At 41.5% G+C, this 26792-nt stretch overlaps 1 protein-coding gene across 1 annotated transcript in view; it reads left to right on the top strand.

Annotated features, from left to right (window-relative positions):
• RMND5A (required for meiotic nuclear division 5 homolog A) overlaps window positions 1–26792 on the top strand; it is a 59055-nt gene that overhangs the window by 28154 nt on the left and 4109 nt on the right. The window contains exons 3-9 of the mRNA XM_047781583.1: window positions 7427–7561; window positions 9270–9370; window positions 18969–19135; window positions 20146–20311; window positions 22663–22765; window positions 24487–24641; window positions 26150–26237. Coding sequence (XP_047637539.1) covers window positions 7427–7561; window positions 9270–9370; window positions 18969–19135; window positions 20146–20311; window positions 22663–22765; window positions 24487–24641; window positions 26150–26213 — 891 coding nt within the window. The 3' untranslated portion in view covers window positions 26214–26237. The remainder of the gene's footprint in view (window positions 1–7426; window positions 7562–9269; window positions 9371–18968; window positions 19136–20145; window positions 20312–22662; window positions 22766–24486; window positions 24642–26149; window positions 26238–26792) is intronic.

Raw genomic sequence — 26792 nt, 5'->3', positions numbered from 1 at the left:
AGCTGTAGCTCTGTTTTGATCCCCTAGCCTAGGAACTTCTGTATGCTACACATGAGGCCCTAAAAAGCAAAAAACAAAGTGAATGATACTAAAAGTATATGAGATGTTATATGAATTTGTGTGTCCTGGATTTTTCCTCCTCCTCTTCTTCTTCCTCTTCCTCTTCCTTTTTTTAATTTTTGGCCTAGGTCGTGGCATGTAGAAGTTCCTGGGCTGGGGATCCAGCCCGCACCACAGTTGTAACTAGAGTCATAGCTCTACATAGCCACCAAGGAACTCCTGGATTTCTCGTCTTAACCTCAAACATCTTTTCTAGGCAGGCATACCTTTGAATGTGTGTTTTTTTGCTTTTGATTGTTTTTTGAATCTTGTCTTCACATTTAAGAACGTCTTTGCATTTTTTTTTTTTTTTGTCTAAAAATATGGAAAGAGGAATTCTTTGGTGTTGGAAGGGTTAAGGATCTGGCATTGTCACTACTATGGCTTGTGTCACTGTGGTGGGTATTCAGTCCCTGGCCGGAAACTTCCGCATGCTGTGGGTACAGCCTAAAAAAAAAAAAAAAAATTGTGTGTAATATGTAAAGGAAAAAGTATAGTAAGACAGAAGTGCTACTAGTCAGATATTTCTCTTTACTAGCTGCTGCTTGTGTGCTATGCTGCCAGTTTCCTGGGCAGCCACGAAAATGAATTTGGTCACCTAGCAACATGGGCTGGAACTGATCCTTGCTCTGATGCAACAGTAAGAACGTGCAGTTATATCAAAAGGCTGTTCTGCATTTCCTCAACCTCTTTTTATAAAATTTTAGCTTTAATTTTTACTACATGTGAGCAGAAAATAAGCTATGAAAAAGTTTACTTATCACCTCAGTGGTTTAAACAGGAAAATCAGAATGGTAGAAGGGAGCTCAGAAATTTTCATCTAATGCCTTGCTTATTCCTGCTTAGTTGTATTTTCTGATACTAGGGAATAAGTTATAAAACTTGAATGTAGTAGTGATATCCTAAGAGTAAGGGTATTTGATTATTCTTAGCACCTATTTTGTGGTGACTCTGGAACCCTTTATAGAAATAAAGTTACATGGAGAGCATTATTACCAAACTATTAAATTTGTTTAAATGCTAGACTCTTAACGTTTAAAAAATTTCTAGATGACCAGTATTTATGTACTGCCGAAAAAATTGTCTGTCTTAATATGGTCTGTGCTTCTGATCACGGTAGCCAAGCCATGGAGGCAACCTAGATGTCCATTGACAGAGGAATGGATTGGGAAGATGTGGTTCATAGACACAATGGAATATTACCCACAGAAAGACTAAAATAATACCATTTGCAGCAACATGGATGGACTTGGAAGGTGTTATGCTAAGTGAAATAAGTCAAAGACAGATACTGTGTGATATTCCTCATATGTGAAATCAAAAAAAGACAATGAACTGGTGAATATAACAGGAGAAGCAGACTCACAGAGAGAGCAAACTAGTGGTTACTAGTGGGAAGGAGGGTGATGGGGTGGGGAGTGGGAGGTACAAACTATTCAGTGTAGTAAGGGCTACAGGGATGTATTGTACAATGGGGAATATAGCCAACATTTTGTTCTAAGTGTCCTGTAACCTTTAAAATCGTGTATAAATCAACCATACTTCTTAAAACAAAACAAAACTACTGGGAGACAAAAACTTTTTAAAAATTGTATAGAAATTTAAAAATTAAAAATTAATGTAGAAAGAAAAAAAAATATGTTCTGTGCTTTGAGCTGACCATTGTGTCTTCCGAAGTTGTTTTGTTTCTTTCCTGCAGAATGGACAACTGATGAATTTGTTGGGAGTTGATGGAATAGGGGAATAATCATGGAATGAATGAGTAGAAATCTGAAGGTTGTATTTGGATTGAATGAGGTTGATGGATCAGGGAGGAATCTTAATTAGTCTCAATGATTCTTGCTTATCGGGTACATTCAGACATTCAGAGAGTTATAGGCAGATTCTTGAGTTTGAAATAAATTCTTGTCATCTTCAGAAACCCATTCCTTTATTCATTTGAATGGCCATTTGTCTGGGGGAATAAAATGTGGGAGAGTATCTGTGGCATCAATCACGCTTCTAGGCCTATGTCCTAGTCCAGAAGAGAAGCAAAGTAGCACCGTCTTTACTTCTGGTGTTGTAGTTGTCATAGGCGGCATAAAGATGTAATAATTGTTGATGATTGTTAAAAAGTCATCTCTCAGCCAGCAGAATCTGATAAGCAAACCTTATCCTAGCAATTCTGACTTTTCTTCCACGCTAGATACAGTCTCTTCATTGAGGGCATGGGTGCTATTATTGCTTTAGCATCCAGGTCCTGTGTATCGTTTCCATTCTTAAAGTACGAGGCCAAGAAAGGGGTCTGTCAAAAGAAAATGAATAAAAATTAAGACTCTGGGAGGAGTTTTGCATTTTCATTTTTGTCTGAGCAATTCCAAATGTTAATGTATATATTTAGTTTTAGGCTACTGACTTGACATCTAAGAGTAGATAGCTTTTTAAAGAAAAATGTGCCGAATTTTGGAGTGGAGAGGAGAGCTGTCCTGCGTTGTGGTGATTGTAAATGGTAGGTAGTATGTAATCTCTACTACAGATTACTTACTGCCTGTTCCTGTAGGTGCTTTAAAATAACCATGTATTGCTTGGGCTGTATTTAAGCAGTGACATCTGAGATTGTAACTTCAGTTAAAATATAAATGATCTCATCTAATTAAATTTATATGCTTAAAAAAAAGGAAATGCAAGAGGTTTAAGGGGATTAATGCCTATGAAAGATAATGGGGTGGAAGTAAAATTGGACAGGGAAAACTTTGAGACCATGAGGTTATTCCTTCATTCTTGATATTTCAGGTTGTCTTTTCTTTTTCTTTTTTTCTTTTTAGGGTCGCACCCGAGGCATATGGAAGTTCCCAGGCCAGGGGTCGAATCGCAGCCACAGCAACACTGGATTCTTAACCCACTGGGCGAGGCCAGGGATTGAACCTGCATCCTCATGAATACTAGTTGGGTTTGTAACCCTCTGAGGCACAATGGGAACTCCTTCAGGTTGTCTTCTAGTACAGTTTCCCTTCTGTCAGAAGAACATTAGCAGTTCTTTTGGAGCAGATCTTCTGGCAACAAATTCAGCTCTTATTCATCTGAGAATGTTTTTATCTTTGTTCCTGAAGGATATTTTCTCTCAATTTAAAATTCTGGGATGACAGTTCTTTTTTTAATACTTGAAAAATGTGCCACTTTTTTCTGGTCTCCATGGTTTCTATTGAGAAATCTGTAGTCATTTGAATCACAGTTCTGGAGTTCCTGTTGTGGCCCATTGGGTTTAGAACCCGACACATGTTTGATCCCTGGCCTTAATTATTGGGTTAAGGGTTCGGCATTGGCCCAAGCTGCGGTATAGGTCACAGATGTGGCTCAAATCTGGTGTTGCTGTGCCTGTGGCTTAGGCCCCTAGCCCAGGAACTTCCAAATGCCCCAGGTGCAGCCTTAAAAAAGGGAAGGAAAAAAAAGCAAAGACTCACAGTTCCCATGTAAGCCTTGTGCCATGTTTCTCTAACTACTTTTAAGAGTTTTTTTGTGTCTTCAGTTTTTAGCAGTTTGATTTGTGAGGTGTCTTGATTGTGGATTTCTTTTAATTTATCCCTTTAGGAGTTGGCTGAGCTTTTTGAATCTGTAGATTTATGTCTTTTGCCAAGTTTGGGAAATACTACAAAAAAAATTTTCGGAGTTCCCGTCGTGGCACAGTGGTTAACGAACCCAACTAGGAACCATGAGGTTGCAGGTTCGATCCCTGCCCTTGCTCAGTGGGTTAACGATCCAGCGTTGCCGTGAGCTGTGGTGTAGGTTGCAGACGCGGCTCAGATCCGCGTTGCTGTGGCTCTGGCGTAGGCCGGTGGCTACAGCTCCAATTCAACCCCTAGCCTGGGAACCTCCATATGCCTCGAGAGCGGCCCAAGAAAATGGCAAAAAGACAAAAAAAAAAAAATTTTCAACACTACACTCTTCTTGCAGCCCTCCAGTAACATGACATGATCTTTTGTTATTGTCCCATGGGTCCCTGGGGCCCTTTTCATTTTTTTTTTCCCTATCTTTATTTGGTGGTTCAGATTAGATAATTTTTATGTGTCTTTACTGACTTGTGCTGTCACCTCCATTCTGCTATTGAGTCCATCCACAGGGTTTTTACTTGTGATTTTCTGTATCTTGTTTCTTTGCTAAGACTTTCTGTCTTTGGTTTGAAAGTATTTGCTCTTCCTTCTTAAATTAACTTTATAATTGCAACTTGAATAAACTTATAATGTCTTTGATGATACTAACGTCTGTGTCATCTAGGTATTGTTGTCTGTTGAACATCTTTTCTCATAAATTTAGATTTTCGTGGTTCTTCATATGCCAAAAAATTTTGGATTGTATTTTGGACATTTTTAATAGTGTGTTTTGAGACTCCGAGTCCTGTTTAAATTCTACAGAAATACGAGTGCTTTTGTTTTAGTGGGCACTCGACCAGGTTGGGCTCAGGCTCCAGTTCTGATCAGTCTTCTCTGTCGTCATGTTAATATTAGCTTCGTTTGCAAAGCCATTACAGAGCTATTGAGATATGTCCTGTTTGTGTGCAAACAGCAGCCACTGTGGGACCTAGGAACTAGGTCTATCCCCTCCTTCAGTTTTCAGGCTGTGGTGTGAGAGTCAACCTGAGGCTGAGCCCAGGAGTTAGTAAAACTACATTAGGTGGGGAAGGGGGTTACTTTTCTGAGTTCCTTCCTCTCTGTGATCTCCCTCCCCTGATACTTAATGGTTCCCTGGGGCTGTCTTTTCATCATCCTGCCTGGCGGCTGGTTCTTTATATACCCCTGCTCTCTATTACATTTATTGTGTATCTTGGGCTACAAGGTAGGTAGAAGAACAGAAAATATGCAGTGGGGGTTTTTGTCCCTCCCTCTTGGTAGGCAGCTGTCCTCACCAGCTCACCACCATCCCACCAGCACTGCACTGTCCTGTCCCTCCCTCCTGGGACCATAGCTCCCCTGACTGGAAAGAAAGGATCCCTTCTCTCAGAGTTTTAGGTTGCCTGCTGTGTAGACAGTTCTGAAGGTCTCCCAAGATTCTTGTCCCCCTGGTTGTTAGTCAAACATAATCTAGGTACTGCTGGGAAGGGACTTATTTACAATGTAAACTCATTTAACTGCAGACTGACTTGAGCAAGAAAGTGGAGGTAAAAAAGCATGTGATTTTCCTTTTTTTTTCTTTTCTTTTCTTTTTTCTCTCCCTCCCTCTGTCCCTTCCTCCTCCTTTTCCCTCTGCCTCACCCAAGGCATGTGGAAGTACCAGGGCCAGGAATGGAACCCTCACCACTGCAGTGACCTGAGCTGTTGCAGTGACAATGCTAGATCATCAACCTGCTGCCTCACAGAACTCCTCCCCTTCTTTCTTGGTAGGAGAACCCATTCCTGATCCATGTGCCACAACTGGAGCTTCTCCTGGAGCTCTCCGGCCACATTCTGGGCGCCCAGTTCTGGGTTTTGGCTACACTGCATCCAGGCTGAGAGATGTTGGAGGGAGAAAAGGAGTGAACTCGCCACCAGTTCGCCTTCTTTCCCAACCCACTTCATACTGTTAACTTTGTAGTTTCCTCACATAGCTTATCCGCTCAGTCCTGATTTTGTAATTGCATCTGGTGGGAGAGACTGGGTGGGATCTGTGTTACCTGGAACCTAAACCATCCACACATGTGCTTTACAAAATCTTTTAGCTTGACCTAAGAGGAATATTGGCTCTTTGCGTGGAGAGTGATAATCACCAGTGATAATCTCTGCTAATAATACTTTAGTGTATTTATTCATTCAGATTTTTTTCTATAAGCATTTGCAAGTTTTCTTTTCTTTCTTGCTCTCTTGCTTTTTTTTAGAGAAATGGCATTTAGTTATATAGAAGTAGCTTTTTTTCACTTACAGTGTTAATGGACATTTTTCCATGCCAGTAGATACAGAGCAGTGAGCCTCACTTTTTAATTGTGAATAGCAAAAACTAGCACAGTAGCAACTACCATTTCATGGAACCAGTAGGGAGGTGTTGATTTGCTAAAGCTGCTTTAACAAAGTACCGCACACCGGGCGGCTCACAGACATGTATTTTCCCACAGTTCTGGAGAGTAGAAGTTCCGGGTCACCGTGTTGGTGGAGACTGGGAAGATCAGGGTGGCTGGCCACTGTATTTCCTGTTGAGGGCAGACAGCCGCCTTCTTGGCTGGCAGATGACCATCTTCTCACTGTGTCCTCATGTGGTGGAGAGACGGGGAGCCCTGGGGTTTCTCCCTTGTCTTATAAGAGCCCCAGCCCTGCTGGATTAGGGCCCCACCCTTATGCCTTCATTTAACCTTTATCACCTCCCAGACTCTGTCTCCAAATACACACTGGTTTTTAGGGCTTCAGTGTAGGAATTTGGGGGGTGGGGTGGGAGACACATAGACATCCAGTCTGTAACACATGGTCTCCCCTCTACCTGTCTGTGTCCTAATCCCCCCCCGCCCCTTTTTTGGCTGTGCCCATGGCACACAGAAGTTCCTGGGCCAGGGATTGAACCCACATCACAGCATTCCACACCGCAGTGACAACGCCAGATCCCCAACTGCTGGGTCACTAGGGAACTCCCTTATTTCCTCTTTTGATAAGGATACCAGTCTTAGTAGATGAGGGCCCACCCGAATGATGTCATTTTAACTTTATAAGGTACTGGGAGTTAGAACTTCAGCCTCAGAACTGTGAGAGGATGAAGTTCAGCCCATAACAGGGAGGTACTGTTATTTTCTTTACTAAATATAAGGAAGCTGAGGTGCAAAGACCTTGAGTAATTTGGCCAAGATCACACAACTGATAAGATAAAACCAGGATTCAGGCCCAGGTCCATTGGTCCCAGATCCTGCTCTCTTAACCGTCTGGCCATTCCTCTTTCCCCAACTCCCACCTTGGCTCTGCAGTTGTTGGGATGTGCCATGGGTTAATAATCCTCTGCTGGACATTATGGGTTTTCTTTTTCCCTTTCAGACAATGCTGCATTGAACATGCTTTTACAGGCATCATTGCACACCTCTGAAAACACTGCTATCGTATAATGCCTGGAAATCAATTTATTCACAGAAATCAGTAATAAGGTTATGTATTTTCCCCAAATACCCTCAAAAAATGCACCTGTTTATTACACTTCCAGCAGTAATCAATGAGAGTGACAAGGTTTAGAAAAGAGCATTGAGAAAATTCCATCCTGTCAGAGGCTTCAGATAAATTGGAATTGGGTACTTACTGGAGGTGTCTCAGAGTGAAACGCGTGCCATTCTTTCTGTTTAAGTAAGTGGGGTGAAAACGTATAAAGTGTGTATCCTGGGCAATTCATGATGCACTTTCTTGTTTTTCAGAATTTTGATTCTGACATTAGCAGTGTGGGAATAGACGGCTGCTGGCAGGCAGACAGCCAGAGGCTCCTCAATGAGGTGATGGTGGAGCACTTCTTTCGACAAGGGATGCTGGATGTAGCTGAGGAGCTCTGCCAGGTAACGTGCCAACTTCAAGAGGCTGAAACAAACCAGGCAGCTGTGCCATTTTTAAGTCTCTAGCCGTAGGTAGATTTTTAGTATTTAAATCACCAGGGCTGACCTCATTTTACTAGGAAGTATATCTTTTTCTTTCTTTTTTTTCCTTTTCTTTTTTGGAGGCCCCACAGCATATGGAGTTTCTGGGCCAGAAATCAGATCCTAGGTGTAGTTGCAACCTAATCCACAACTGTGTTAACACTGGATCCTTAATGCACTGTGCCAGGCTGGGGATTGAACCTGCATCCAAGCACTCAAGAGGTGCTGTTGGATCCTGTTGCACCACAGCAGGAATTGTTCTTTTTTTTTTTAAGTTGGTGAAAATGATAGGCCTAGAACTTGTTACTCAGATTATGTCCTTATTCCTGCCCCAGAACACTCGTCCCAGTGAAGGGTCAGAAGTGATAATACTTTTTGAAACATTTTTCCCTTTGATAGGGAAGGTTAGTATAGCAAAGATGAAGAAAAGGACAAAGAGGTTTATATTTGTTCTTCTTATCTGGCCCAGATGAAAGAATTGTTCCTCAAATGAATTCAAGCTAAAATTTACTTCAAGTGAGTAGCATTTGTCTTTTATTTCTATTAGATGTGAACTTAGGGATCTCAGAACAGTTTACCAATACCACGTGATCAGAATATTAGCAGTGGCCCTGTATTGAGTATTTACCACCAGCCTAGCTGTGCTTTTCTTCCTCACTGCAACCCTGAGAGGAAGCAATTATTGCTCCTGCTCTATAGATGAGGAATCTGAGGTCTGGAGAAGCCCCCTGCCCAAGACCTACAAGCCATAGTGGAGGAACTAAGTAAGATTCAGTTCCAGTTCATGTGTCTTCAAATTCTGTTCCTGAGGCACTGGGTGCTGTTGTATCTTCCTTTTTAGAAAAACATAGACCATAGGGTTAAATAATTTAAAGCCAGTGTGTAAACCAAACTTATTCTAAGTCTTTTCAGTATTAAGCACTTCAGATAAGAAAGAACTCGGGTCTTTCTCTGTATCTTATGGGATTTTGTGTGTGTGTCCATATGAATTTCCTAAAGTAAACTGTGTCATTTGGGATTAAGTTTTTTACAAGTAACAGAGACCCCAAATACCCGTGGCTTAAACAAAAATGAAGTTATTTTTCTTACATAGAAATAGGAGGTAGTATGCCACCCACAGCACATATGGTAGCTGTGCGCCATGAAGCTCTTAGGGACCTAGGCTCCTTGTAGCTCTCCTGTTTCTCAGGTGTCCCTTGTCCTCATAGTCCAGGATAGCCAGAACTCCAGCTGTACTGTATTCCAAGAAGGGGCAAAGAGTATATGCTTGTATTTCGCTGGCTAGGACTTAATACCTTGTGAAGCCATGCCCAGCTTTATTCCATACGGTTCTGTGCCCAGTTGAAATTTGGGGTTTTACTGTTATGAAAAAGGAGGAAGAATGATACTAGGGCTCAATCATCAAGAGAAACACATTTAAAAAGAAATTATGTTTTTTAAAAAAAATTATTGGAGTATAGTTGACTTAGAATGTTGTGTTAGTTTCAGGTATATAGTCAGGTGAATCAGTTATGCATAGACCCATGAAAAGAAGGTATCTTTAATGTCTTTCCTCATATTTTATACTTTAGAATATGCTTTTACCATACCTCTTTACTCTGATTACTAACAAAAGTTCTGTTTTTTTCAGGAATCTGGTCTTTCTGTGGACCCAAGCCAGAAAGAACCATTTGTGGAGTTAAATCGAATATTAGAAGCATTAAAAGTCAGAGTTCTGAGACCTGCTCTGGAGTGAGTCACTGAGTTTGTTTTCTCTTGAATACTTTTGAGAGAACTCTGTCAGAAAATGTAATTAGAAAGTACAGTGGAGATTTCAAAATGTATACATATCTTGACTGGGGTAGACTTCAGAGAAACGAGAATTTTTTTTTTTTTTTTTTTTTAGCTAAGTGGATTTGGGGGAATGTGCAATAGGAGAAAATGGTTAGAACATACTTCCCTTATCAGCTGGTCTGAATTCCCATGAGAGGAAAGGGTTTCCTGTGTCCAGGCTACCCCAGCCCCTGGACTAGCTTTATAACTGAAGTATTGTTGTCCGGGTGGTCTGAGTCTGGTATGTGAACTTCCATAATTTCCTGGGTTTGGTGCTAGCAAAAAAATGTAGTTGGTTATTGGAACTAAGTGGTATACATGATGAGAACAAATATTGTTATGGTTTTACTCCAATTACCCTTGTAAAACTGAATGATTCACTGTGAACTTATATTGATGTGAATTATCTGAAATTGCTGAGTAAGCGCTGCTAAATATTGTCCTAGAGCAGGGTCAGCACTCAATAAAGGGCCAAATAGTAAACGTTTTAGGCTTTGCATGCTACTTAAGATCTCCATTTCGTATTTGTCTTTATTTTTTATTTTACAACCCTTTAAAACTGTTAAAAGAAAAAACAAAAAATCGTCTCTCATCTGACATACCAAACAGGCAGCAGGCCACATTTGGCCTTGGCCTATAGTTTGCTGAAAGTTTTTAATGTGAACATTATCAGGTTATTTGTTTCTAAGAGGAAGAAAGAGAGAGGGGGAGGAAGGAAGGAGAGTTATCAAAAGGAAGAAGCTGGAAGACAGAAGCAGGGATATTGTTGTGAGGTCATAGCCTTAGAATCTTGATTTTTTTTAAAAACCCAGAGTGTTTGAGATTGTTGTTACCAAGAAAAAAATTTGTTGGGAAGAGCCTTGGTGATTTTTATAAAATGCATTTTTTTCCTTCCACTAAACCATTTAATTATTCATAGTTTAGTTTTCTGTTTCTGATATTTCTCAGTTCTTATAAAATTTTGCAAAGTTCTAAAACGAGCGCAGGTGAACAGGTAGAGATTCCGGTGTAAATTTATAAATTACAAATTTCTATATAAATTATAAATGTGAGGTAACTATTTTAGTTTATTAAAGATAAATGTCATGTAAACAGCACCATTGTCTACTATGAATATTACCTTTATAGTATATTTGATTTTTTTTTTAGCAGATTTTATTGCGACTTACCTGCAGGATTAAATGTAATCAAGTGCCTCTAACACCTCTTAAACAGAATATGGCAACCTTCTTTCTACTTTCATCTTCCACCTAAGTGTTGTTTTATAGCGATTTAGAAGTAATATATGAGTTATTTGAGGTACTATTCATTTATCCATTAATCTTTCAGGTTTTTCGTCAAGGTTTTATTGAGTGCTTACTTTGTACTGGAGACTGTACTGAGTATTTGCACTGCCTTAGCCTTTAAAATACTCAAGGCCTTTCCTTTTTGGAATGAAGAAAATTTATAAGATCCTTTTAACTTTGTGCTTTTCCTGTAAGATCTAAGTGTCTTACTGATAGCTTAACTCTGCCATATCTATCAATTATTTCTCTAAATGTCTTCTTTATTTGTAGCCTCAAGCAGTGCTTCTCATGCCTTAATTTCCATCTACTTGGCAGCAGCAATGGCAGTTACTGTACAGTTGTGCCTCGGTGTCTGTGGGGACATGGTACCAGGAAGCCCCGTGGATACCACAATTCATGGATGCTCACGTCCCTTATATAAAATGCCCTGGTACATTTGGCCCTCCATATCCGTAGGTTCTGCATCCATGGATACGTTGGACCAACTGTACAGTAAAAAGTTTCTTGTCTCACCTTTCTGGGAATATTGCCATGTTAAATATCAGCATGGGGGGAAAATTAGTGATAATTACAATTAATTCTTCTTGACTGCTTATTATTTGCCTACCATTGTTCTAAGCATTTTACATGTATTAGCTTATTCAATCCTTGTAATAGTCCTATGAAGTAAGTATTCATTTGATAAAGGAGAAATTAAGGCCTGGAAGATGTTCCCTGAAAAAGAATGTGGAATCAGAAGGTTAGTCAAGAAATGCTTTGTGTGATATTCCCTGATACTCTCCTCTGAGAGAACCACTGTAGCATATTAGATGGGCCATCAACAGTCCCACAGTAAAGGAACTCATTTGACTTTATAAAACCCAGTGTTTGCATATTTAACCAAAGAATCCTGGTCTCCTCCCACTCCCAGTAACACCTTAAAACTCAAAGAATTGGAGTTCTGTAAAACATAAGTTTGAAAGATGTTAGTTTAGTAGAAATCTCCATTACAGCAACTCAAACTTTTCCAGCTCCTGCCTATTACTGGTGAGTGCAAAGCCAGTAATTACTGAACATCTTTTGTGGGCAAGGTACAGAAAATCCATTGTACTCAACTTGTACCAAAAGTTGAAAGATATGGGGCGTGAATTTGGAGAATTCTGGTTTAGATCCAAGGGGGGAAGTATCTTTCGTGTTTCATGTGAGGCGTCTCCTGGGAGGAAGCCTCATGGAACCACCCAGGAGAGAGGGAAGAAGGTGAAAGGCCGCAGCAGGTCCTCCAGGCAGCCTAGGCAGTTGAGGCAGAGGCCAGCCACAAAGATTGCTGTGGACAGAGGCCATAGGAAGATTGGATGAGAGGAGAGTCTGATGAGCATTAGCTCTTAACTACAGATAATGAGACAGTGGAAAGAAGGCAGTAAAGAATGGTAATGGATGTGGTAGAGAGAGGGGACAGAACAGCTAATTTTATATACGGGTCTGGTTGGGACTCTGCCTGTTCTTTTGTTCTTGCCCCTGTATTTCTGAGTTTGTGTGCAGATTTTTCTCTTCATCTAGATTGCTTTATCTGTTCCCCCCTCCCCCTTTTTAATTTAAGGGCCGCACCCACGACATATAGAAGTTCCTAGGCTAGGGATCCAGTTAGAGCTGTAGCCCTGGCCTATACCACAGACACAGCAACATGGGATCCAAGCCGTGTCCGAGACCTACACTACAGCTCACGGCAACACGGGATCCTTGACCCACTGAGTGAGGCCAGGGATGGAACTTACATGCTCCTGGATACTAGTTGGGTTCATTTCTGCTGCCCCACAATGGGATCTCTGCATTATCTGCTTTTTGAATTCCTCTTGGTACCTATCATAGTGCTTGTTTTGTAGTAGGCACTCAATAAATGATGGAATAGTTTGAAGGAGAACATTGAACAAACATGACTTCCTCCTTCACATGGCGGATAGAATCAGAGCCAAAAAAACTAGTGTCAACAAGAAAGTAACAATAACTAATATGGGAAGATGGAGAAATTAGAAAAATAAAAACTGTTCTTGTAACTCTGTGCCAGTTATTGACATTTTGAAAGTGCTGTCTTGAGGGGCAGCCAGTTGATTGCCTTCCTGAAGGTGTTTCAAAGAGTAATACTGCCTTGGTGGGTTTCCATAGTCTAGGATCTGACTTTCAACCTAGCAGACTTGGAAAGCTGATTTTTTTCAACACCCGGAGCGGCCCAGTGACCTCATAGAACTTGTTTAGGGGAGTTTGCAGTTCTGTTTGCACAGCCTCAGTAGAATACCGTAAGGGAACAGAAACTAATGAGTGGTTATGAGAGAGAGAGAGAAACATTGCAGGATTTTTCACAGAAGAGAAACTATTTTGTTAGTCTCGACCAGAGAAGAGTTTTGATTGGATAGGCCATGAACAGTCTCAGGCAAGCTGTTGAAATAGGAGAGGACTCCACCCTCAGGAGTCGTCTCCTAGCTGTTAGATGAGGCTGGAAATAAAAACCACAGAGGGATGTGACATGGGCTTACTGTTGTGATTTCTTGGTGGTACGTGTGATTTCTCGGTAGTGTGTGTGTGTTCTCTCTGAGGAGAAAAAAATGCTTGCTGGACTTCGAGAAATTGTTGTATTGTGAAAAACACAATTCATAAGTAGAGAAAGGTTTTAGAAAATGAAATGAAGGAAACAAGCCAAGGTGCCTGGTCGTAGAGCCTTGACTGCCACTGGAAAGTGGGTGGCAGTGATTAGCCGGTTTCTGGTATGTGTCCCCTCATTGTTAGTCCGTCTTCCTGGCAGGCAGTCTTGCTGACGCAGGCAGTTTTAAAAGCCACATAGAACCCCCGAATAAAGAACACTGACAGATGGACCGTTGGAGGAAAGGAACCAAGGTTCAAACAAGTTTGACTGTTCTCCCCACCGTGTGAGGGTTTTCTCCTTTGTTTTCTTCTCCTTTGGTTTTGTTGAGGGATGGAGGTTCTTAATTCTGAGTGGGCAGAAGAGATGAGGGATCCACTCTTAACTCACTGTACCCACACACCGAGTCTCATGCGAGAAGAGCTACTGTGTGAAAAAGAAGCCAGTTGAAAATGGAGAGAGGGGCCCAGTGGAGAAGAAAACGCAAAAGAATATACAAGCCAAAGGGAGCAAAGTATCTAGGGTCATCATTTTCCATTGTCTGTTTTGTGTTTGTTGCTGGCCAGAGTGTGTATGAAGTTCCAAGGCAGTGGCTACCCCTCAGGGAGCAGGTTAACATGCCTGTCTCTTACCTGTATCCAGCCTCACCAAGGACTTGAGCATCCTGGGAAATGAGTGGGCAAGCCATGACTGTAGAGAGATTGAGACTCTTCTTTTAAAAAAAGGGAAAATTGGGAGTTCCTCCTATGGCACAGTGGGTTAAGAACCTGATTACAGCAGCTTGGGTTGCTGTGGAGGAGTGGGTTCCATCCCTGGCCAGTGGGTTAAAGGATCTGGCATTGCTACAGCTGTGGCTTAGATTCAGTCCCTGGCCCAGGAACTTCCAGTATGTTTGGGGTGTGGCCATTAAAAAAATTGAAAAGGGAAAATTGAAACAAATTATTCCTGAGATGAAGCATTTAAAAGATTAAGGGAGTTCCCAATGTGGTGCAGTGGAAACAAATCTGACTGGGAACCATGAGGTTGTGGGTTCGATCCCTGGCCTTACTCAGTGGGTTAAGGATCTGGCGTTGCCGTGAGCTGTGGTGTAGGTTGCAGATTCGGCTCGGATCTGGCGTTGCTGTGGCTGTGGTGTAGGCCGGCGGCTACAGCTCCGATTCGACCCCTACCCTGGAACCTCCATATGCTTCGGGTGCAGCCCTAAAAAAAATAAATAAAATAAGAGAATAAGGAGCTAAACTAGGCCAGGAGGGGGAGCTAAAGGGGACTCTGGAATTTGTTCTTATAAAATGCTGACCTGTTACTAATTTAGGCTATAAAACCCTTGGTTTTGTGGGTGGGAAACCAGCAGTAAAAGGTCACTAATCTGTGGAACTGCGCTGTTTGACATGGTGGCCACTTGTCATGTGTTGTTGTTTGGCCACATACTGAGCTCTGCCTTCCTGAGACCCTGTGAAGCTGAGGCGTAAAGGCTGTTGTTTGTGTGATTTATTAAATGGCATCTAAGAAGGACAGATACTCACCCCAGCTCTGAGATGAGTAAAATGCTAGTAGCTCTAGCAATGGACTCAACTCCTATCTGAGAAATTACCACTCAAAAATATATCAGAAATGAAATGTTAGCTATCCAAAGCAAAGTTATAGGGTTCTTCTTTTTTAAAAAAATTTTTTATTTTCTGCACTTTGACTTTTGCCAGTCTGGATGTTTTTTTTTTTTTCTTTTCTTTTTAGAGCTGTACCCGTGGCAACTGGAAGTTCCCAGGCTAGGGGTTGAATTAGAAGTACAGCTGCTGGCCTTCACCACAGCCACAGCATTACCAGATCCGAGCCGCATCTGCAACCTACATCACAGCTCATGGCAACACTGGATCCTTAACCCACTGAGCCAGGGCAGGGATTGAACCTACGTCCTCGTGGATACTAGTCAGGTTCATTACCCCTGAATCCTGTTCATTACCACAACGGGAACTCCCAGTCTGGATTTTTTAAGCACTTGGTTTGGTCACCAATAATGTTTAGCCAAGTCCATACCTGTGAACTTCAGCTTTTAACCACAAGAAAGATAGCCCTAAGATAGATTAAAAAAACAAGATATTTATAACTCTCAAAAAAAAAAAAAATGCTGGAAAGCTTGTGGTGGAGTGTGCTGTAGGAACTGGCAGGAGGCATTTTTATTCACTGTTAACCAGAAACAGACACCAGCTCAGACTGGCAAAATGGTGAGAGCAGAGGGAGAAACAGACTGATGCTGTCAGGTTTCTGGGGAAGAAAGAACAGCTAACTATGAAAGTGGAATCTTATTTTAATTATTTTTGGAATAATATGGAAACTCTAAATATGGAGCATTGTTAGGGCCAAGTCTTTTTGGAGGCCTGACAGTGAGGATAATTAATGCTTCCTGTTTCTGTGAGATAATTGCCTAGACGTGGGTTGCCTCTAACTTAGTCACCTGCGTAAGTAGTGTTGTTTGGGGCCTTTTTATCGAAGAGGTCCAGAAGATTTCTTTAGGAGAATGTAGTCGTGGTAGTGAACAAAGAGAATTGTGACATAGGTGACCTTACTGGGTGTCATTTTTTTGGTCTTTCTACAGTGTTTCTTTAAACAAGTTTCCAAAGCCATCAGTTCGTTCTCTTGTGGCCCACATTGGAAATTGGGAGCAGAGTTTCTTTTAAAAACCATGGTGAAGTTAACTGAATGTTTACATTTAGCTTGCTGATTGTAGTAAACATAAATTCAAGTAGTAAATTAGGAATTACGTTGTTTAAATAAATGACTCTTTAAGTTAAAAATCAAGGTAAATATATATATATAACTTGGAAAGCTGTGAACTCATATTCATAGCTTGAATTACTTTTAGGAAAAGTAATTTGCAGTTACTGTTAGCTCATTGATGAGAAAGGAAAGTTAAGAAATTTTGTTTACTTTTGCAGTAGCTTTAAAAGTTATTAAGCTTTTTAGGTATGACAGTAATATATGCCATTATAGGTCAGTGTTCTTTTTTTTTTTTTTTGGTCTTTTTGCCTTTTTGCTAGGGCCGCTTCCATGGCACATGGAGGTTCCCAGGCTAGGGATCGAATCGGAGCTGTAGCCGCTGGCCTACCCCATGCCACAGCAACTTGGGATCCGAGCCGAGTCTGCAACCTACACCACAGCTCACGACAACGCTGGATCCTTAACCCACTGAGCAAGGCCAGGGATCAAACCCGCAACCTCATGGTTCCTAGTCGGATTCGTTAACCACTGCACCACGACGGGAACTCATATAGGTCAGTGTTCTTAAAAATCACTGTCATCTGGGCTAATTGCTCTTCCTTGGTGCATCCTCTTGGTTGGTGCTGCTCTAACAGTTGGTGCCCTGTTCTGATTGATCGTAGCCCACACCACAGCAGTTGATGCATGAAATCCCCCTTTCCTGGAATCATTGCTGTTAAGAATTCTGATGACTGGAAGGAAAATTTTTGTTTTCACACCTTCCCCCCCGCCTTTAACATTTTATCATGAACATCGCCTTTAAAAATGAAATAGATTTTTTTTCTTGTTCTGTGAATTGCCCACTTATGGACTTCGCCCTTTTCTGTTGGCTCTCATCATTTACTAAAATTTGTGGCTACTCTCTGTTAATTCCCTTCTTTAACTCTTGAAAACTGATACACACACACACACACACATACCTCATGTCAGAAACAAAAAAGAAAAAGCTCACCACCTCTTCTTACTTGTTAGTGGGAAAACATACTCATGCAAATGAGTGAGAAGGGGGTAATGGTGAGTAACCTGATTTATTTATTTATTAAATTTTATTGGAGTATAGTTGATTTAGAAAGTTGTGTTAGTTCAGGTGTACGGCAGAGTTACTCAGTTCTACATATAGGTACACATATATCCCATCCTTTTCACATGCTTTTCCCACATAGGTTGTTACACAGTATTGAGTAGATTTCTCTGTGCTATACAGTGTAGGTTCTTGTTACATCTCTATTTTATAGATACATATGTGTGTGTATATGTAAGTGGCCTGATTTAAAGACACTTCTGGATCTGGAAGTCAGGAAGGTACCTGGCAGACCGGAGACTGCCACAAGCACAGTGCTTTTGGTGCTGGTGGCTGCTGTTGGGCATGCATACAAGACAGCCCCTGGAGGCCCTTTGCTGGTGTCAGAAGGATTTACCAGCTGAACAGCATCATTAAATTAGTGCCAGGTACGGGTCCCAGGCTTATTTAAATGTTAGTAAATAATGTCTAAGGTCCAAGTGATTAGTATTTTTAGAAATCACTTTGATTTTGAGGTCAGAGATGCTTCGTGACTTGATTCCAAGATGTGGATACATCAACAAGTTGATTAGAATACTCATAAGGGTGTGCAGGCCTCTTTAGGGAAGGGTAGGATCCAGTGAAAGTGCAGCTCTGTAAAGTCTTATCCCACCAGCCAGCCAGTTCATTGTGAGTAACCTGAAGCATTTTACTTGTAAGAGTCCATGGAGGAAATCAGTAGTTCAGGTTCGGAGGGGTCCTTGGTGAGTTGAATTCAGTGGGGAATATTTATAAGATCAGATTAAAGAAGAATGTGATACTAACATCTTCTACACATTAATATGTGTAGAGAAATAAAGCAGTTCTTTTTTTTTTTTTTTTTTGTCTTTTTAGGGCTGCACCTGTGGCTTATGGAGGTTCCCAGGCTAGGGGTGGAATTGGAGCTGTAGCCGCCAGCCTGTGCCACAGCCATAGCAACACCAGATCTGGGCCACATCTGCAGCCTACACCACAGCTCATGGCAGCACTGATCCTTAACCCACTGAGCGAGGCCAGGGATTGAACTTACGTTGTCATGGATATTAGTTGGGATTATTACCCGCTGAGTCACAACAGGAACTCCAAGCAGTGCTTCTTACCACTTGCTTACAAATCTGACTTTTAACAGCTGGCTGATAGACTTCTGCTTTAGTGCTCACCTTTTTAACTGGTAGTCCCAGCTCAGGATTGGTTATTCCTATCATTTGTGCTGTTGAGGCCTGCGTCACTGTGCTTTGGATCATTCAAAACTGCGTATTTCCCTCATTGGCACTGTTTGTACAAATCTTTTTATGATATGCTATATGGTGTTTATATAGCTTTATCCTTCTGATAGTCTGAAAGCACCTTAAGGGTAAATACCTGAGTTTACTGTTTTTAACCTCAAAGCAAGTAGCACCAAGTCTCACACCAGTGAAAGTTTAAAGATAGCTGGTTTCCCTTCAGAATCTTGTGACTCACTTATAAACATGCCAGTTTAACAGGAATAGACTAGTCTCATGGCTGATGTTCGCTTCAGAGTGTAGCCTTGTGCAGTTCCAGATGTGTCAGAATCCATCTTGTCTTGGTGTAAAGCCTTATTAAATACGTAATTATCATCTAACTTAATGATTTTTCACTGGTTAAAGAGTGTCTTTAAGTGTAGTTTGTTTCTTTACAAGTCTCTGGGCCTGGGAATTGATGATACCACCAACTTCCACAAGATGGCAGCCTAGGCCCTTTTTGTTTTTTTTTTTTTTTTTTTTTTGGTATGTGTGAGGTTTCAAACCATTTTTAACACACATGTCTGTGCTCTTAATTATTGTTAAAATCTTTTTTGCTTTTTTCTAGATGGGCAGTATCAAACCGAGAAATGCTCATAGCCCAGAACAGCTCCTTGGAGTTTAAGCTACACAGACTGTACTTTATTAGCTTGTTAATGGGAGGCACTACAAATCAGCGAGAGGCATTACAATATGCTAAAAATTTTCAGCCATTTGCCCTAAATCATCAAAAAGGTGAGTTTGGAGTCAGATGTTTTTAATGTTTGAAACAGGCCTATAGCCACCACTGGAATTTGTTTATCTTAAGTAGATCTACTGTATATTTGCTAATAAACTAAAACAACTGAAGTCCCTGCTTGTCCTCCTGCCCCCATGCTGCTGTTACTGTCACACAGAGTGTCTAAAGGTGCAGCAGGGTGACAGTAATTTAACCCCAAGTGTCAGGGTGGGAGCACTGGCTGGTTTAACAGCCAAAGATATGTGATGGCCCCCTTTATGACATAATTGTTACTCCTGTAGATAAAGGTAATTATACTGTGCTGTGTGTATAAAAATAAAATAATTATAGGTTCAGTATTTAGTGCTTTCCTTTTCTTCTTCTTTTTCTCTCTGCTGTTTCTTTAATAGAAACCAAGCTTAAGGACCAGAATTTTTTCTTTATGGCTGCACCCATGGCATATGGAAGTTCCTGGGCCAGGGGTTGAATCTGAGCTGTAGCTATGCAGGATCTTTTAACCCACTGCGCTGGGCCAGGGATCAAACCCACACATTTGCGCTGACCTGAGCCACTGCCGTTAGATTCTTAACCCACTGTGCCACAGCAAGAACCCCCCCAGATTTTTTTTTTTTTTTTTTTTGCCATTTCTAGGGCCGCTTCCGTGGCATATGGAGATTCCTAGGCTAGGGGTCAAATTGGAGCTGTAGCTGCCAGCCTACGCCAGAGCAACTCGGGATCTGAGCCACGTCTGCAACCTATACCACAGCTCACAGCAGCGTTGGATCCTTAACCCACTGAGCGAGGCCAGGGGTCGAACCCGCAACCTCATCGTTCCTAGTTGGATTCGTTAACCACTGAGCCACGACAGGAACTCCAAGAACCCCCCCCCAGAATTTTAAAAGGTGTTACTGATAAGTAATTTTAGGCCATGTCAGCTGGGGGAATTCTTGCCTTTTTCAGTGTATTACTCGAAGGTTGTATTTTAGGTGAACATTCACGCCCCCAAATTGCTGCTGCTTTTGTTTAGACATTCAGGTTTTGATGGGAAGCCTCGTGTACCTGAGACAAGGGATTGAGAACTCACCGTATGTTCACCTGCTTGACGCAAACCAGTGGGCTGACATCTGTGACATCTTCACACGGGATGCCTGTGCCCTTCTGGGGCTCTCTGTGGAGTCCCCACTCAGCGTCAGGTATGGAGCTTGGCCCTGTCCGTTCTTGAAATATGCACCGCACTGGTCATTTCTGCTTAATTTGTTGTCTAGTTCTTGATGTTTAAAGCTGGTAGAACATTTGTTTTTCCGAGGAAAAGTATAGTTGGTATTTCAAGAGATTGTCACAGTTGGTATTACAGAGCTTTAGAGCAGCAGCTACCAGTGTGGTCTCTGATCCTTCGAGGGTCTCTGAGAGCCTTCTCCGCTGTGCTCACGCTGTGGGTTAAACTGCTTCAGCCTCAGCAGATGGGGGCGGTGGTCCCAACCCCCACAGGAGCTTGCTGTGCTCCTCACCCCCACACACTTGCAGATGTTTTAGTTTTACTCTGCCTTTGAATACACATCTTTTGAATACTCTGCCCAAATTGGAAGTTCAGATGAAGCCCTTAAGCTTCACGCCATATCCTGAGGCAGCATGGACACTGTCTCAAGAAAAGCATCTGTATGATGTTTGGGTTATGAGCTAAAAAAATAGTTGCTTTTTTCCCTGGAACATAGGTTTCACTTGAAAAACCACTAAAAGACAGACTCTAGTTATTCACATTCAGGTTTTTGTCAGATGAGTAAAGTAATAAGCCTGTCACGTTGGGAAGGCAACTGGTAGTATCTTTTGCCATAGTGATACATTCAAGATTTTAAGCTAAAATAGACTTTGGGAAAATGTGGGCCCCCTGCCTCTGTGAGCTGGGCAGCTTCCCAGTGCTTTAGAACATTTCTGATGAGATTGATGGTGGTAATAAGGAACTTGGATTTTATATTATGTAATGAAATGTGCTACCACTTGGGAGATCATTGTGATCTTAGAAGATCACGCATGGGTAAAAGGCTCATTCAGAGAACAAGACTGTTGGGTTTTAGTGGAGCAGGGTACAGAACTCCAGTGGCAAGACTCAGATTCCACTTTGCACATAACCTTTGAAAAACTGCTTCTTGTTGAGTTTTGGTGAGGCATTAAAGAACAATATCCACAGTTATCTGGAAAGGCGATTAAAACACTGCATATGTGTGTGAGGCTAGATTTTTGTCACTTACACTTCAGCCAAAAGATGACATTGCAGGGGGTTGAATGCAGAGGAAGGTGTAAGAATCCACCTGACTTCTGTTAAGGGAGACATTAGAAAGATTTGTGAAAATGTTTACATTGCCACTCGTCTAATTTTGGTTTGGAAAAGAGACTTGTATTTTGTGAGAATGTTATTTATGATAACATGATTTGATGATTTTTAAGTGCGTTAATATTTTAAGGATTTCTCCGTTTTAATTTCTAGTACAATAAATAATGATAGATACAACCCACAAAAACACATGCTCTTTGAGATCCTTATATTTAAGCCTGTAAAGAGGTCCTGAAATCAAAAAGTTTAAGAACCTATTTTAAGGAGTTCCCGTTGTAGCTCATTGGTTAACGAACCTGACTGGGATCCATGAGGATGTGGGTTCTGTCCCGGCCACACTCAGTGGGTTAAGGATCTGGCCTTGCCATGAGCTGTGGTGTAGGTCGCAGACACAGCTTGGATCTGGCGTTGCTGTGGCTCTGGCATAGGCCAGCAGTAGTCATTGTGATTAGACTCCTAGTCTAGGAACTTCCATGTGCTGCAGTGCAGCCCTACAAGCAAAAAAACGAAACAAAAAAACCCCATTTTAAGAAATAACTTTTCCAGTGTTCATTTAATTCCTCAAGTGTTTTGAATCTCTGCTGCGCCTTAGGCATTATGAAGGACAGAGAGGTGAATAAGGTGCAGCCCATCTGCACATGGAGACAGACCGGTGCCCTTAACTCTAACGAGCGCCAGGATTACAGGTCAGGCAGAGGGACAGGTTGGACTGTGATGAGTCATCGAAGGCCTCAGGCCACCCCAGGGAGCTCTGCAGCTGTGGTAGCCTCTGGAGTTGTGTCCTCGTGTGGAGCATTCATCGAACGTGACCCCCGTCAGGTCTCTGTCTTCAGCTGAGGACAGTCCTACAGGGAGAGTTGACAGCCAGCATTTGCAGAGCTGAGCAGTGTGTGCTTCTGCCCTGGACAGAGGTGATCTGGGTGTGGAAAGAACTGGGCAAGAAAATGTGTCAGAGTAGCATGAATGTCGAAGGCCACTAATGACTGGTAAACAGAGCTTATTCAGTCTAGTGGTTTTGTAAACTGTGTTTTGTAAACATGCGTGTGTGCACACGGATGTGCTCTCGTTTAGCAAAATAGGGGGCTTTGTGATGCTCTGAGTCCAGTGACCAGGGCCCTCTACACCCAGCACGGAATCTGGAAGAATTGTCTTGTCCTGGGACCAAGCTTCCTGACGCCTGGCCTAGCATTAACATTTCCTCTCCTGTCCTCCCAGTTTCTCTGCAGGTTGTGTGGCACTGCCAGCTTTAATTAATATCAAAGCTGTGATTGAACAGAGGCAGTGCACTGGAGTTTGGAACCAGAAAGATGAACTACCCGTGAGTTCCATTTCTATTGGTTATTACCTCTCCTGTCGTTAGAAGAAAATAGATGTTAAGGATTTAAAATGTCTGTCTTGCCTTTTCCTCAGGGAGCATTATTGTAACCATACGGCAGGGATTCTTTTATGTCCATGTAGACATGACTAAACAGTGGAAGTGGGCAGCTAGGACATTCTGGAGGTACTGGAGTTTTCTCACCTTTCAGACTTAGAGTGACAGGCATCAGAGGAAAGGAAACCTCGGAAGAGGAGAGTATTAGAAGAGAGGAGGGTGGTGTATACTGGAGCACGTGGTATGTTCCACGGCGCAATTGGTAAATCACACTCGTAACATTAATTTTTTAAAATCTAAAAGTGATGAGTCAACTTGATTGGATTTAGTTTGTCTTAGACATTGATATTTATGAGCTCTTGGGCTTGTGCCAGTTTTATGTTTCTAATACCAATTAAAATAAGTATGTAGCTGTCAAAGGTCACCCCAGTGACACCTGCGGTCATCAGTAACCCCCAGTGCTGCGCATCCACTGTTGTAGAGGAACGGGCCATGGTTTTAAATATCTGCTCCAGTCACTTGCTAGCTCTAACTTGTCAAAGCAGTAGTTTGTCCATCTCTAAAATGGGGACCATCCTTCTCTTTATGGGGCTGTTAAATGCTAGAGATGATAGAGGTTTGCTTAGAATAATAGTATGGGACGTGTAGTAGGTCATCAAGTAGTAGTCATGACATGGAATAACAGAGGTCAGAGGTCATCATGTGTGTGTTTGCACTGGGCCTCTGACAGTTTAATGGGAATTACTGTTCTTGTCACAGCTGTGTCACCGACCCTGAAAGGCTAATTCGCATTTGGCTTTTTGCTTTTTTCTACCACCCTGTGAGCAGCTTTGTCTGTAGTTACCTTGTTCTTCCAGCTGGTAACTGTCACGTTGCCCCAGCTTCTCAGAGATCTGTTATAATTAAAGGCGCAGGTGTGTTCCCAGTCCTGAGAGAGGTCAGGACACAGGCAGTGCCCTGTGTGGCTGCTGCTCATGCAAGCAATGAATAGCACTCATAGAAAAGAGTCTGGGTGACAGTCTTTCATATTAATAGCCATCTTAGATTTAGAAGGAAAAATAATGAACTGACATCATGGCGTCTGTAACGTGCTAACCTCTTTGCTAAGATGATTTCACAGCTTTTGTTCACTGCAAAGAGAGGTGATACAAGTGCGGTGGGCTCAGATGGATGGGTTGTGACTTGTCCTGCTGAACTTTAGTTGAAAGCCCTTGTTTCAGGTGATTTCTCTGGACAGTTCCACAGAAAACAGATCTGAGGCCCACGATGTTTTGTCTGCCTTTAAAGGAATTATCACACTGAATTGCATCACCTTGCTAAGTGTGTCCTAAAAACAGTCGGGATTTCTGGCGGATTTACTCTCCCACGCATCCTGAGTTTTCTAGTGTGTGACTTCTAGGGCACTGCCTTGCTTTTGACTCTTGCTCTAAGACATCAGAATTTGGTTGTTATGGAGTGTTATTTCAGATAATTGTGAGGGTTAGCTTAGAATTATGAGCTACTACTTTGAATCCCTGAGACCATCCATCTAGTTTAGAAGAGTTTAAAAGTTACCTTCAGATAAGTAGGCTTAATGAATGTTCTTTGCTACAGAATGCATTATTAACCTGCAGATGGTTTTCTGAAATATAACTTGAGCTTTTTAACTTTTTTGAAAAAAATAACAGATTGAAGTGGACCTTGGTAAAAAGTGCTGGTATCACTCGATATTTGCCTGTCCTATTCTTCGTCAGCAAACAACAGATAACAATCCACCCATGAAATTGGTCTGTGGTCATATTATATCAAGAGATGCCCTGAATAAAATGTTTAATGGTAGCAAGTAAGTGTCTGACTTTTTAAATATGAGTTTAAAAGAATACTCTTTGGAACTTAGAAGATAAGTAATAAGGATAAATAAATATAGCTAGAATTTAAAAATATATTTAACTATTCATTTAGCATAGTGGGCGGTATATCTTTTGTCAGTCTTAAATTTGTTCATGGATTTATTGATTAGATTTATAAGCATGGTCTTTAACTCTTAACTTTTTGGGTGAATGGTACATTGTCATCCCAGCCCCTCCCCTGCCACTTACACAGATGGTAACGTACTATATATACTCTTCTGAACTTTGCATTTGTCACTTAGTGACACATCTTTTTTTTTTTTTGGTTTTTGTTTGATTTTAACTTTGTGATACATCTTGAAGGTCCTCTTTGTGATATAGAAAGAGCCCCCGTTCTTTTTTAAAGCTGCAGAGTGTTCTGCCATATGAAATACAATTTACATAGCCAGTTCCCTGATGATGAACATTTAATTTTTGTTAATGTAAAGTGAATTACCTTACCGATATGTGATTTATAAATTTGTAGAATTGGAATGACTACTTCACAGCGTATATACATTTATGATTTTTATATGTAAGGAACCCAACTTTTACAAAACAGTTTTAAAACCTTATTTGTAGGAGTTCTGTCATGGCTCTGCAGTATTGGACTGACCTAGCCTCGCTCAGTGGGTTAAGGATCTGGCGTTGCCCTGAGCTGTGGTGTAGGTCGCAGATGTGGCTCAGATTGCACATTGCTGTGGCCATGGCTGTGGTGTAGGCCAGCAGCTGCAACTCCAATTTGACCCCTAGCCTGGGGAACTTCCATATGCTGTAGGTGTAGCCCTAAAAAAAGAGCTTTAACTCCCCCCGCCATTTCTACCTTAGACAGCGAGACAGTTTCACATTGGAGTTCATTTCACATCCCTTATGGCGAAGTCTTTATTTTGAGAGGAGGAACTGGCATGTACTAAAGCACCCAGGGGGTGCAGGGGGTGGGGTGCCTAGGCTCCAGGCTTGATCTTGGTTCAGACCATGCTGGTTCTGTGCGCCACTCCAGGGCATCGTGTGCCACGATGGGGCACATAGGCTGCATGCCCTGTCGGCTTAGCAGCTGGTGTCACATTTACTGCATGGGTGTGGCTTGTGACACCGATGCATCTGAAAGTCTTTTCGAGATAGGTGCAAGCTAAGCCTTGGACAAGAAAAATTGGATTTAGTTTTGAAACCCCCAAAGCAATTTTCAGAACAGTTGTCTTTGTTTTGTTCACAAAATAATTTTCACTCGTTCACTGAAAAAGAGCCTTTCAGTTTAGAGTTTTGCTTGGACAGTGTGTGTTTGTGACCATTCAAACTTGGCTGTTACATTAAGGGAAAGCACACTTTTTACGCTTGAAGGAAAAAACAGACACGTGTGTGTGTGTGTGTGTGTAATTGTTAAAGGTTTGCTATACCTAGATGAAAATTGAATGCTCGGTACTGATCCTATTCCTTGATTCGATGTTTTCTTTCTTGTCTTTAGATTAAAATGTCCATATTGCCCAATGGAACAAAGTCCAGGAGATGCCAAACAGATATTTTTCTGAAGAAATAACTCTAGTTTGCAATTTGTAAGTGAAACTGAATCGAGGGCGCATTTCAGAAGAGAACGTACCATTTAATGCAGCTAACCAAGGACTCCCATGTTTATATAAGCTAATGCTCCAGAAACTTTGCCAACATTTTAGTGTGTACACACGGAGGGGAGTGTGCTCCAGATAAATATTATCATAGGGCTTTATTATATTCTTGGTCTTCATTTCTGATCAAGTAAATACACCAGCAGTTGTCATTCAATGCAGGTTTTTGTACTTAATTATATGGTGATTTTTTTACTTTTTAAGAGCAGAAACAGAAATTGACCTCCCCGCCATGTGTTTAATATTTCTCCTGCTTTTACTTTTTGTCATTTTCTTGGTAACTGTAAGCCTTGAGGATGTTTGTGAAAGGTTTTATTTCCTGTTACGTATACATAATTAAATGAAAATTCTTCAGAAAAAAAGTTTGAAAAACTGAAATGTGGTTCTGAAACGAATTTGCCAGGTTTTTTTTTTTTTGTTTTTGTGGTTTTTTTTTTTTTGGCTTATGAAAGAAAGCTGTGATAGATTCTACATTTGCTTTCTGAT

This window comes from Phacochoerus africanus, chromosome 5, assembly GCF_016906955.1.
Source record: "Phacochoerus africanus isolate WHEZ1 chromosome 5, ROS_Pafr_v1, whole genome shotgun sequence".
NCBI lineage: Eukaryota > Metazoa > Chordata > Mammalia > Artiodactyla > Suidae > Phacochoerus > Phacochoerus africanus.
The sequence above is the reverse complement of the archived record's forward strand: the minus strand, read 5'-3'. Positions and strand labels throughout refer to the sequence as shown.